Source organism: Enhydra lutris, unplaced genomic scaffold, assembly GCF_002288905.1.
Source record: "Enhydra lutris kenyoni isolate GAN:26980312 unplaced genomic scaffold, ASM228890v2 scaffoldscaffold2, whole genome shotgun sequence".
NCBI lineage: Eukaryota > Metazoa > Chordata > Mammalia > Carnivora > Mustelidae > Enhydra > Enhydra lutris.
Window position 1 is genome coordinate 18,020,379 of NW_019154086.1, and position 14,309 is coordinate 18,034,687.

At 40.2% G+C, this 14,309-nt stretch overlaps 1 protein-coding gene across 1 annotated transcript in view; it reads left to right on the forward strand.

The window, feature by feature from the left end:
- The window catches only part of LOC111149534 (spermatogenesis associated 16), a 241,417-nt gene extending 227,548 nt beyond the window's left edge, over nt 1-13,869 (forward strand). The window contains exons 11-12 of the mRNA XM_022506632.1: nt 5,649-5,733; nt 13,687-13,869. Coding sequence (XP_022362340.1) covers nt 5,649-5,733; nt 13,687-13,869 — 268 coding nt within the window. The remainder of the gene's footprint in view (nt 1-5,648; nt 5,734-13,686) is intronic.
- The last annotated feature ends 440 nt before the right edge of the window (nt 13,870-14,309 follow it).

Genomic DNA, 14,309 nt, shown 5'->3' on the forward strand with positions numbered 1-14,309 from the left:
GAGCCTGCTTAAGATTCTCTGTCTCCCTCTCCCTTGCCCCTCTCCCACATTACCCCCCACACACATTCTCAGTCTCTCAAAAAAAAAAAAAAAAAAAAAAATCCCTGGGTGATTTATATGCATATTAAAGTCCAAGAATTGTTCCTTTACTGTATTGGAAATATTTCCTTGTCAGCTCAAAGCCAGCCTGACACAGGGATTAATGATGTAGCCACTCTTAAGTTTTGGTTCAAATTAGTATCTCCTAATATAATTTTTTTCAAAGATTTTATTTATTTATTTGACAGAGAGAGATAACAAGTAGACGGAGAGGCAGGCAGAGAAAGAGAGAGAGAGAGGGAAGCAGGATCCCTGCTGAGCAGAGAGCCCGATGCAGGGCTCGATCCCAGGACCCTGAGATCATGACCTGAGCCGAAGGCAGCGGCTTAACCCACTGAGCCACCCAGGCACCCCTTCTTAATATCATTTTTGCAGAGGTTTATGGACCAAAAGAAGCAAAAACTTAAAGCTCAGTGATAATAGGATAACTACTTTCTCTCTGCCATTTTCTTGAAGAGATATTGGATTTTATTCTGTAACATTACAAAGACATGTAGTGAAACAATAACAAAAAAAGACATATTAGCCAAAAAGGAGAAGCGATATACACTTGATAATCAGACCAAGTGAAATCTTATTAATTGTACAGCTAGTCCACGCCCTAAATGCTTCAACAATCTCAGCTTCCTTTGTCTTCTACTACTTCCCATGCCCCTCCAACATTTGCTGAAGCATCTGGAAGACTCTCCTGATCTCTGGTGTTGAGGGCAACTTACCTTTCAAAATGTCTAAACAGATTCTTCTCAACTTGTCTTTATTAGAATGATAAATTCTGTTAATAAAATATACTGGGAGGTTGGCACTATGTATTCTTTTGTAAGAAATAGTTCAAGTACACAAGTCCCACACCCAAAGGAAGAATTCTGAAGGAGACTGCCCATGATCACGTGAAAATCACGTATGTTCTGATTCACATCTGCCTTGATGCCAGGCCTTTGATCATTTTCAATCATTCCTAGATCATTCTTCAGGGCCTGTGGTGTTGTTTGATGAGTAGGGATTCAGAATATGTCACCCTAAAATATGCCACATTGGCACATTGATTATCTTGAATAAAGATACTTAAGAAACAACCAACTTAAGAACATTCTGAACTTCCTCTGTCCCCCTGAAAGCAGGAAATAAATCTCTCATGTGACAAGCACTCTCCTTGTACCAGGAGGATAGAAGACAACCTTATCACCAGAGATAGGGCCAAGAAGGCTTTATAAATCTTGTTAACTCTTTACTATTTGCTACCCCAAGCCCAAACCCCTCTGCCTTGTTAATTCTACACAAACTTATCATTTCTTTTTCTTTTTTTTATTTAAAGATTTTATTTATTTATTTGACAGAGAGACAGCGAGAGCAGGAACACAAGCAGAGGGATTGGGAGAGGGAGAAGCAGACTTCCCCCTGAGGAGGGAGCCCCATGCGGGACTCCATTCCAGGACCCTGAGATCATGACCTGAGCCAAAGGCAGACGCTTAACCAACTGAGCCACCCAGGCACCCAAAACTTATTATTTGTCTAAAAAGCATAAAAGCTGCCTGCTCTGGTAACCTTTTCGAGTCTCATATATTTGAGGGGCTCCTATTCGTACATACATACGTAATTAAATTTTTCTCCCATTAATCTTTTTATACAAGAGTGTTTTGGCCAAGAACATAGAAGGGAAGAAGAAAGTTAGTTTTTGTCCCCTATAGATGTTTGTTTTTCTCATCTTTCTAATTTCCAAATTTTCAAACCTATAGAAAAGTGACAAGAATAGTAAAAATCACTGATACACTCTTCACATAGATTTCCCCAGTTATTTCCCCAGTTATTTAAATAACTCTTTTGCTTTCTCTCTGCCCCTTGTATCTCTCTCTCTCTCTCTCTCTCAGTTTTGCTCTCTCTCATCAAGTAAAATCCATTAAAACATGTCCCATAGAAAAACCAGGTTGTTTCCTTTAGAAAAATCACCTTGTCATGAATACACCATGCTCATCCCCCTCTTTCAGGTCTAAATTTGTTCTCTGCATCAAATGGAGCCAAGTGAGCACCAATACTTAGACACTGCCAGGGGAAGAGGTTTTGGACAGCACACACCACACTGCCCCTCTCCTTCTCACTTCTAGCCCTTCTCTGGCATTGCTTTGATGGTCACAGCAGCATCCAGCAGGAGCAGAGTCCTCGAAGAAGGAAAAGCCAGTAGCAAGGGCTATTTGCTGGTAACTCATACTTATGTGTATCTTTGAGGGTAGCAAGTCTTCATTCTTTGGGAACTGATCATGCAATTTTTGAAAACAGCCAAAAATCACTCAGAACCTGAATTGGTGACACTATTCTATGTTTAAATCATGGGCCCCTCTGAAGTAACAGCATGTACACAGGCAACTACATTTAAATAAGTATAGCTCTTTTCTGAAGAGAACATCTGTACTTTGGTTATCTACATGCTAATATATTTGTTTAAAATATCTGTCTTCTCAAGCTTCTGATGGGGCAGAACATTGGATAAATTAAAAACCGTCTAGAAAGGAATTTGTCAATATGTGTCATGAGCTCTAAAAATATTTATAAACTTTGCCCAATAATTCCACTTTTAGGAACCTATACTAAAGGAATAATAAAATACGATTTAGAAGATAAAAATTCAAAGGTGTTCATCCCAGGGTTATTTTAAAGAGAAAAATAAAATGAACTCAACTAAAATTTTCCAATATAAGTAATAGACTAAATGATTTATGAGTCTATCCAATGCTTAACCTAGTAACATAAAAATTTTACAATGTTAAAAGAAAAAAAGTGAGATATAAAACTACATACAGCACAATTATAACTAGGTTATAAAATACATGCTTATAAAAGACTGGAAGGAAATACAAAATAAATTAAAAATGGTTATCGTTAGTAGAAGTACTTATGGGTGATTTTATTATCTTTCCCTTAATATTATACAATAAGTATATGTTCCTTGATAATAAGAAAAATCCTTAAAAAACTCATTATTCAATATTATTCTGCAGAGAAAGGCCAATTCACATCAGCTTTCCTTTGCCTATTTATAAGGAAAACATATATTTTGATACTTGCATCATAGATCATTGCTCTTGTGTAGACAGAGGCCTATGGAAGCATTTTATTTACAGAATGCCTATGGCATAAAATTTTTTATAATTACCTATACCACACATCCCTGAGACACACAGTCTGGAAGGTCACCGAAGTAACTTTCACATGGTACCAATTATAATGTTTCACCTGCCTTTATAAATAACAACACGATACCATATGTGGATTAGCCCTATTTCCTTTGCTTGTGTTCCTCATCATCTTCACCTCATAAAGGAGAAGATGATCAGAGACCAAAGTCCCTTAAATCAAATGTATTCAAAGTTGGAAGACCACTGGTAGAACAAAGCTTTAATTTACAGTGGCTTGATTCATTGAGATGGCATGATGGAACCAAAATTCAATCAGATATTTCACAAGTTGCCTAATGCACTCAACAGTGCCCTGGGCTCCCAGACAGGGACACAAAGGACTATGGGACAGCCTTGACAAGCAGCAGATTGTCAAGACAGAATGGACTGGAATGACATATAGGGGCAGACTCCAGTTTTTGACAGGTCATCAGAGGAAGAGAAAAATCAGAAAACAGACCCAATGAGTATCCCAAAACTTATAAACGTAAGCATATTCTGCTTGTGCCTCAATGAAAACAAACCAGAAACACTCAGACTACATGAGATAATTAGAGCTCAAAATCACTGTTGACACACAATCTTTAATACATGGCATGAAAACTTGAAAATTAACTATTGCTTATGTTCTTTCATTGTGATCTATCAATCTGAGGCAATGTGCCAAACAAACATGCCATGAATAATCAAGACCTTAACTTTCTTTTTAAGTAAGTGTTTAGGGAAGTAGAAAGGCAAATATTTCATGAGAAATGGGTAGTCTGAATCCCTAATATCAATAACAAGTCTGCCTTTTCTCTAAGCCTTGTACAATAGGTTTATAGATATGAATAGCTGTGTCAATCCCTACTTCCTCAAAACCAGAAGGGGAAAATTGGTGTACTGTGGCTATCAAAAGTGCATCCCTAAGAAACAGTACCTGTTGGGGGCGCCTCGGTGGCTCAGTGGGTTAAACCTCTGCCTTCAGCTCAGGTCATGATCCCAGGGTCCTGGAATCGAGCCCCGCATTGGGCTCTCTGCTCTGCGGGGAGCCTGCTTCCTCCTCTCTGTCTCTGCCTGCCTCTCTGGCTACTCGTGGTCTCTGTCTGTCAAATAAATAAAATAAAAATCTAAAAAAAAAAAAAAAAAAAGAAAAGAACAGTACCTCTCATAGGGACCACTCGATTCAAGCCAACTGACAGTGATAGTAATCATAATATGGAAAACAAAATAGGCTTAGATTTTGAAGACTTGTTCTAGATCTTTTATAAAGGGAGATAATAAATTTTTCCATTCTTAATGAGATTTCAGTAAGGAGCAAATGAAATAATGAACTATGAAAGTATTTTTAAACTCTGAAACAGTATTACCTTGCCTTTATTGACAACTCACTGTAAGCTAGGCATTGTCCCATTTAGTCCTCATTACAAAACTCGGGCCAGAAATATTACCTCTTTCCACAGATGAGTAATCTGAGGTCCAGAAAGTGAAATAACTTCCTTATAGACAGAAAGTAGTAAAACTAGGGCTCAAACCCAGAGTTGGGACTTAATATATCATTTCTTTGTGTTTTGTTATATTACTGTTTTTAAGATTTGCTGGTTCCCAGATAATATTAACATTATACATACCTGGGATTGCCCAAAAATGACTCCAGGAGCTTGCTCTCTGTCCAATACTGTACCCACTAGCCAATTAGGACTATCAAGGCCCTGAAATGTGCCTAGCACGAAGAACTAATTTTAATTTAAACTTTATTTTTTAAATTTTTTTAAAGTTGAATTTAAAAATTGGTACTTAATTTAGGTATTGGAAAACTTCAAAGTATTTATTTGGAACAATTTGGAGATGAAAATCTACTTTCCTTTTTTTTTCTTAAAGATTTTATTTATTTATTTGACAGAGAGAGACACAGTGAGAGAGGGAACACAAGCAGGGAAGTTGGCGAGGGAGAAGCAGGCTTCCCGCTGAGCAGGGAGCCTGATGTGGGACTTGATCCCAGGACCCTAGGATCAAGACCTGAGCCGAAGGCAGACACTTAACGACTGGGCCACCCAGGCTCCCCAAAAATCTACTTTCTAACTGTAAATTTTATGAAATATATATACAGATAAAGTATTTCCAAAAGAAGTTTAGTGTCCCAATTGAGCAATTCTGTAAGTCTAAAATACACACCTGATTGACATTAAAGACTTAGTAATAAAAAAAAAAATGTAAAATATCTCAATAACAGCTTTTATATTGATTGCATGTTGAAATATTTTGGATATAGTAATTTAAATAAAATGTATTATTAAAATGGATTTCACATTTTTATTTCCTTTTTCAACTGTAGTTAGTAAAACACTCACACTTGCATATATGGTTTCTATACATATATGTATTTCTATTGATCAACACCAGCCTAGATAAGTCATCTGCAACTGAGACCTCTCCCCTCTTACCAGCAGGAGGAGCTGACGAGGAACTTGGCCATTCTATCCTAGTGGTAAGTTACCATGGACCCCAGGTTCCCTTTGTTTCCTCAATTCTTCACAAATTTATTGTTTCTTTGTCTAACAGATATAAAAGTGCATTGGTCACTTCTTTGGCACTCCTGTAGGTATAAAATTAAATTTGTTTTTCTCTGGTTAATCCGTTTTATGTCTGTTGAATTATTAGACTAATCGAAGAACTTAGAAGGGAAGAAGAAGAAAAAAGTTTTCCTCTCCTACACTTGCCCTATAAGATGAGAGATCGAGAAACAGGTCCTGCTCCTAGAATGTTCACCCTAGAATGTGCACAGTGCACTGCATACAGCACACCTTTCTATTCTTGCCATTCATGTCATGTCACCACATCTTGCTGAACATTGCTTAAAGTTCCCCTAGCAAAGCCTTTCTAACCCATCGAACTATAGAATTTGCCTTGGCTCATGACAGATGGTGACTATGAAGGGACCCACCTTGCACAAAAGGGGCTCCTGGGATTACTCAGAGAAAAAGATCTAGGAAAAGTCTGAACTTCTTCCTAATAGAAAGATAGATACTCAAAGAACAATGAGATCTGTGATCTTATTGTAAATGTGACACATGTATAATTAACACAGGAGAAGCCAAGGGCATACTGGTTACATTTGTAACCAGTGTTGGTCTCCTGAGGCACATTATCCCATAAACACATAAGTGGCATTAAAGCAAGATTCCTGTACTAACACACAATGCTGCATTTAACCCAGAATAAAGCTGAAACACAATACAATTTATATACTCCAGGGACAGGGGAATTCCTATCTGCTAGCAAGCTTGACAGAGGGCTACCTATTGATGAGAAAATCTACCTCTGTTTAAGCGCTAATTAAACATCTACTGAGAGCATCCACTATATGCCAGGACATAGAATAGACATTAAGATAGTAATGTGAAATAATATAAAAAGCATTAGCTTTCTCATTATATGATCCAGGTCTCAGTCTCCCAACCTGGGAAACAATGATAGTAGTCCTCAAATGCGTATTGAGAGCCTTAAGTCAATCACGTATTTTAGTGACTAAGGGAGTGACGTAGTAAAGACTTTAAATTTTAGCTCCCTCCCTCTGAGAGCTAGAAAAGTGGAAAAGAGTCCCTGGCCTGAAGGAGTTAATGCCATAGGGCCGGGGGGGGGGGGGGGGGGGGGGAGCAGACCAGACTCTTCCTTGGGGCTCCTAAGGCAGTGCTATAGCTGAGGGTAACCAAGGACAGGCATGGTGGCAGGAAGGAAGGAGAGCCACTGCAGAATGCGGGTGTAAAGGTAGGAGAGGAAGGGGCAGGAATGTGACCCGGAAGATGTAAGAAATTGAACTGATCTAAAACGATCCCAGAACATAAAGTAAGAATTCCCTCCTTAAAGATAAAATTGATTTTCAATTTGATTTCTTGTCATTTGCCTTTCCTAAAAATGTTTAGCATGGAAAAACCACTTATTTGAGGAATTTAATGAACTATGTTCCAAGTAATCACAACTTTAAACTAAATATGTTGTGTTTTACCAGAATTCTAGATTTTTATGAGATGGAAACATGCCTTCCCCGTTAAACTTTACAACTAGGTGTTTGCGGTGAGCTGTTGTTTTTTGGTTTTGGGGTTTTTTTTTTTCCATTTTCTCTCAAAATCTGAAATTTGTCCACTCCACTCCCTTGGTTCCCATGGTCACTATCTTCGTTCTGCCTTTCTATCTTCTTTCTGTCATTATTCCTGATGGGCCCTGCTTTCCAATTTGTCCTCACTCCAATCCCTCTTTCGTGTCATGACCAGAGCACCGTCTCAGGATCCCACAGTGCCTGCACCGCTTACTACACCATCTGCAGCTCCGCATTTCTACAGATGAGCCCCGGCCACTTGGAATGCACAGGGAGGGACTACATGTGTCCTGCCTAATTGCCTGCCCCAGGTCTTGAGCAGCCCTGCCCTGGGACACCCCCTATCTGGGACATGATGGGCTCCGCACCCTGGCCATCTCTGCCTTCCCTGTGCCCTTCCCTTCTCTCTACTCCGCCTTCAAATCCTCAGCCCCAAATGTCACTGACCCTTTAAAACCTTCATCCATTTACTTCTCCCTCCTCCAACCCCTGGTAGACTCTATCACACTTCCTCAGCATTTACAGAGTGCTTCGTACATACCGCTAGCACAACTCTGGTCATATATGATCGTATGAGAATGGATTATTTTTTAAGATTTTATTTATTTATTTGACAGAGAGAGAAAGAGAGCACAAACAGGGGGACCAGCAGGCAGAGGGAGAGGGAGAAGCAGACTCCCTGCAGAGCACAGAGCCCAATGCAGAACTCAATCCCAGGCCCCCAGGATCATGATCTGAGCTGAAGGCAGACACAACCCACTGAGCCAACCAGGCATCCCTAGGACATCTTTTCTTTATCCTCAATTTAACATTGGACATGGGCAAGGTATCATCTTCAAAAATTAGGGCAGGTAGTATTTTTTAAAGTGTCCAGGATAGCGTGAATGTCTCCAAAAAACTTATAGAAAAGAAGTAAATTAGAGACTAGAAAAGGAAAGACCAGGGGGAGGTTGTTTAGCAACTGAATTTAAAATTTAACATAATTGATTCTTAACCTAGTTCCTAGAGATGAAGTTGCAGTGCTGTGATCGAGGACAACCCACATTGTTTCTGTGAATGTCACTCACCCCATCTGCAAAGTGGCAATAATAATAGTAGATCTTACCTCCCTGGCACTGTTATGGAAGTAAATGAATTGCAAGAGTGGCTGTAAAATTCCCGTTTTGAATTGAATCCAAGGTCATTTTGTTTTTAAAAATGTATTTTTCAGAAAATTGGAAATTTGCTCTAAAATTTTTATTGAAAAAATATTCTCTTTTGTTGAATAACGATAGGAGATAAAACACGCTACAGTTCCAACTCATCCCCCTTTATTAATGAATTAAGCCACATCAAAATGCAATAAAAAGGGTAAAAGAGGCTCCTAAAAAGCATTCAAATTTTTATCTGTCATTTTCCTTCCATAAAATGAGCATTTCTATTAAAATGATATTACATAAAAATGGAATTTTAATGTGTGGAGATTCTTTAAAATCACAAGACCACCTGGTAAAAGGCAGGCTTAACACTTCTTCTCCCTCCCTAGAAATTAGGAATGAAAGAAATAAAAAATGATTAAAATCAGGAAATGCAAAACCAAAATAGCCACAAAATAAATGTGCTCCCCAAATGCGGAAGTGTCAGGGCACCCAACTCAAAGATGCCACTGTTATGAGTATTAGGCTCTTGCTCGGCAGTGCACAGGAGGTAAGAAGGTCCACATGGGTCGTGAAAGCACATAGGTTGTGCAGGAAGGCATGTACAGGAAGGTCATGCAGGAAAGAAGGCCAGTCTGACTGAGAGACGGGGATTGTGACACTGCAGAGTGGAAAACATGCCATGAGAGTCACCGTAGGCAAAAATACAATAAAGTGGAAAGGATGGTCACTCCCAAGGGAAACGGGTTCCACAAAGAATAGGGAAAGGGTGCGTTGGTAAATATGTATCAGTAATCAGGCTATGATGTCATTTTCAAAATACGACTATTGATGATGAATAGAAAACATTTTAAATTGACAAGTGTTGAGACAACAAGCATAAAAGCTCATACACCGTATTTATAAATATTTGGGAGATGTGAATATTTCTCTTGATCAGCTCTGAAGAATTTTAATTTTTTTCTCATTTATATTTGTAATTGAAGCATTGCTACTCATTTTTTCTTAGATCTCTCTTATAGGCACCAAATTTTAATATCTAAGTCAATCTTTGGGGAAGAAATAGCATCAAGAACTCCCCTTCAGAACAAAACAATGATGTTCTTTCCTCCAAAAAACCAAATTTGAAGTCTACCAAAACCAAAACAAAAAGCCTGCATATAAAAAAAAAGTAAGAAAAATCACCTTATAGGGATTCAGTGCATTTAGCAGCCTTTACTGTGGAGCCCAATCATCCTTCAGCTGACCTTCAAAAAAAAAATAATAACACCCTAGTTCATCAAAATATGTATTTCCCATTTGTCCTTTTCTTCATTGAATATAATAATTTTAAAAAAGAAAGAAACCTTGAAGGAATTCACAGTGAATCTCCTGACTCATTTGGATGTCATGTACAGCATACAAAGATCAGGAAGGCTGTTCGCAGCACACATGATTAGGGGATATTGGTCTTCAAGGCTTTGCTTTCTTCCAAATAGTGTAAAATATCCACAACTCCCAGTATGAAGGAATTCAGACTATCTCCTTTGAGAATTCCACAGGACAATACAGGCACCCAAGCTGTTCTCCATAGAGTGCCAGGGCTTCTGTCAGATTGACACCGTTACCCTCTGGAAAATATTTCCCATACTGTTTCAGTCCTTTCATGGAGAGGTCAAGAGTCCGTCTGAGAAACTACCATATGGAATCTTCTGGAGATGCGGAGATCAGAACGGCTGTCAGATCATTAATCCACATAATCAAACTCTCCCTTCTTTGGTGTACCTCTTTGGTACTAGAATACAATCTTCTATCAAAACCTGAGAGCAGTCTCCCTTAAGATTGTCTAAGGGGTGACTACATGGTTTTCACAGGTGTTCCTTACATCCGTCAATCACCATTTGGTCAGTCTCTACCATATTGACCATCTTTGGTTTCGGTTTGACTATTTCACATAATATGCCCCCTACCTCCACCACCTGGAGTCAGTGTATCTTAGCCACCATACGTAGTCTTTCCTACTGCTCGGGATGGCCTATGTGTACCCAAATCACCCTCCGCTGGATGAACATCTCCAAATTGCTTCGAGTGTAGAATTTTGATGTTCTTATAAGGGGAGTCTTCATCAAACACCACTTCATCGATGTCAGGAAACCATCAGTAGTGAGCCAATACCTGTCGAGTCCCTCCTTAAACTACGGGTGGTAATCTCTACACCTCCCTAGTATGGTCCTTACCCAGTTCTTTCATTCTTTCTTCTACTGCATTCAAAAGACTGTCAACTTCCTGGCCTTGCAAATCGTCACCGTAACTCTGCAGGTCCAACAATGCCAATCCATGTGGGTAAATTCTCAAATTGGCGAAGCTGCCATTTTTGTTTCTACACATCACTAAAATAATCATTTGCACACCATTTGCTAGGTGTGCCCCAACTCTGTCTTCCTTACTCCTGGAAAATGGATTGGAGACCCTTTTAGAATGGTCTCACCACCAATGGCCCAGAGTGCCAGTGCTGCGATGCTGTCATAGCAGGGAGAGGCCCTGCTATGGGGAGGCAGCTTCGGGAGACCAGGGGGCCATGGGCATGCCAGGCTGCCCAGGGAGTGCCTCTCAGAAGAATTTTAATTTGAAAAAAAATAAAAGATAAAAAAATGTATGTGAGAGCAAAAGACCCAACAAACAAAAGTCTTTCAGGGTATTAGCTGAGTACCTCGGAAGGGGCAGCACCTCCATAGTCTCTCAGACACAGCTAAAGAAATAACTTTTCTTACACTAGTGTTTCCCCAGTGTACCAGAACTGGGTCTCCCTAGGGATTTCATTCACTGTTAACCATCTTTCATAAGCAGTTAAGATCTAGCTCAAAACACTCAATGTACTTAAGCAATCTACAGGGCCACAAATCACTAGGACTATTATCTCCCATTAGGCTTTCTTACCTCACTGTCAGATACCAATACTGACGACATTTTACATTTGCAGTAAGGTGATTTATAGGAAATATATATTTGGTCATTTAAAATAAACATTTTCCTTATTTATTTGCCTCCTCCCACAGTACTTAACTGACCCAAAAGAGAGATAAAGTTGTCACTTGTTATGTTAATGAGGTGACTTTTGCAAAGTGCCTAAGGATAGAGCCTGAGGGCCCCTGGAGCCAACCCTGGTATCTGAGGGTTAGAACGCACAGTCCCACCCCTTGACCCATGTGGTGGGGTAAATGGTAAATGTTGGATCAGTTGCCAACCACCAATGATTTGCATCAGTCGTGCCTATGTAATAAAGCCTCCTAAAAATCCAAAAGGCCGGGACCCAGAGACTTCCAGGTTGATAAACATGGGGAGATTTGAGGCGAGTGGTGTGCCTAAAAAAGGCATGGAAGCTCTGAACCCTTTGGCCATACCTTGCTCTATGCCTCTCCTCTATCTGGCTTTTCCTGACTTAATATCCTTTTATAATAAATCAGTAATTTAGGAAGTAGGATATTTCTTTGAGTTCTGTGTTCTAGCCTCTCCAGCAAATTAATCACACACCTGAGAGGGGGTGTTGGGAACCAACGATTCATAGTCAGTTGGTGAGAAGTGCAAATAACAAACCTGAGCTTGTGGCTGGCATCTGAAGGGTAGGAGAGAGGGCAGTCTTGGAGTACTGAGCCCTTAACCTGGAGAATCTGCTGTTATCTCTGGGTAGAGAGTGTCAGAATTGAGTTAAATTGTAGGACATCTGGCCCGTTTCTGGAGCATTTTTTGTTGTGGGGAATCCCAGCATGTGAGAACACACAGGCGCACACGCGCGCACGCACACACACACACGCACGCGCGCGCGCACACACACACACACACACACACACACACCCCGGAACTGGCTTCCCAACATGGGAAAAGCTGGTTTCCAAAGCAACTTCACACACACGAGCTCTTTTGATCTTCAACACGGCCCCTTGCAATACGTATTTCTGTTATGTATTTTTGTTATTTGGGGGACGAGAAAACCAAAGAGCACGAACGTCATCCTCCTGGAAAGAGGCACGTGGTAGACAAAACTCCAGGTCTCCTGGGTCCAAACCTTCTGCCTGTCTCGCTTCCCTTTTAAATTGCATAAATAACAAGTTTCCATTCTCCTCCCTCCCAGGGGGAAAAAAAAAAAAAAGAGCAAAACCTTTGGCAAGTGCTCCTACTTTTTTCCAGGGCCCCTTGGAAGAGTAGGTGCTGTGTTTTCATCACCTGGGGAGGATAAGACTGCGATGAGCTGAATTTCTCCCGTGCGTGGAGGCGTTGGCAGCGGGCTCAGGCTACAGATGGGCTGAGGGAGGGGAGACCAGGGGACCAGGCTCCAAGCGGGGATTAAACATGCACAGCGGAAGGAGAACAGCTGTAGCCCCTGTACATTACAGTTTTAAAATTCTGCGCGTGTTAAGAACTATAAAAATCACAAGTAGGCCCTGGATCATAACAGATGAATAGGGGATTTATAATCTTTAAACTGCAAGGAGAATGGCTTGCATTTGTACCATTTCCTATTTTGATTACAATCATTGTCCTGAGAGCAGATTCATGTTGTGCCTTTTCTGATTCTTTTTGCAATCCATCACAAGCAGACAACAGAATGGTAATGCTGCTGTACATTCTTTGAAAGACAATAAAAGCCTCTAACTTCAGACCTTCCCCTTTGGGTTTTTTTTTTTTTTCCTTTTCTTTCTTTCTTTCTTTCTTTCTTTTTTTTTTTTTCATTGTCATAATTTGATTGGGCAGTCATTTTCTATTGTGGCCTGTTAGCTACCTCATTAACCTGGAAAGGTGAGATGGCCTGGACAATTAATTCCAGAATATTAAAAAGGTTAAAGCAAGAAGCCTGCTGCTTAGTGCTTTTCATAAACTAGCTCAAGTATTAAATTCTGATATCTTGTTCCAGGTTCCCAGGCTGTAATCATAAGAAATGGCATAAAACAAGGCTCTTCCTGAATTGTTTTAAAATGACATTCTTCTCCTAATGCTTTCTGGGCCTGTGTAGTTTATACATCAATAAACCTTGGGGAAATTTCTATGCCTCCCTTCGCTACATTGCCCCACTGCAGCCGGATGTCCTTTATTCCTTAGTAGGGACTTTTTCAGCTCCATCTGTTTTTCTTGGTATTAGAGGAACATGCATAAAATTGATAAGAACTTCTATCACAACGAAAATTTTCTATTAGTCTGGAACCCACCATCCACAAACGTGGCGTGAGGGTAACAGAAGCTCATATGCAAAGAAACAAATGCAAAACCCTTAGAAATGGGTGGGCACCTCTGGGCTCTGGCCTGGCTATCAGCTCTTACGGCCCAGAGTAGGGCGACAGCAAGATGCACCTGCCCGTCTTACCGTGCTATCCATGTAGCCATCTGGAAAACTCTCACTGCGCTCATGCAAGAAAAATGAAAAAGGAAGCCATGGGTTATATGACATTTTTCAGGTGTCATTCAAATCCTACCACTGGGTAAATACAAGGATGACATGAAAATCCAGTGATTTCTAAATTAAGAAGGAAACATGAACTTTTTCTTCTCTATGTTAGTTTTTGTCACTCACAGCCCAGCCAGATTGCCCATGCTTTTATAGCCTAGGAAGTATGTGGATCATAAGAAACTAGTAGAAAGCCCTCAGCTAGACCTGACCTTACAAAAGTGCACTCCTAGCCTCATCGCTTATATTCCAACTGCCCCTGCGTGGCTTGATACCCAGGTAGCATTTGGGACCTATAGGGAATTGCCCTTTGGAAGCCACAAAGCCTAGGGTAGGTTATACCACATGTGGCATATCTAGGAGCTCATTAGGACATTTCCGACACAGTGCTTTAGGACCCATTCGGCAGCCTCAGG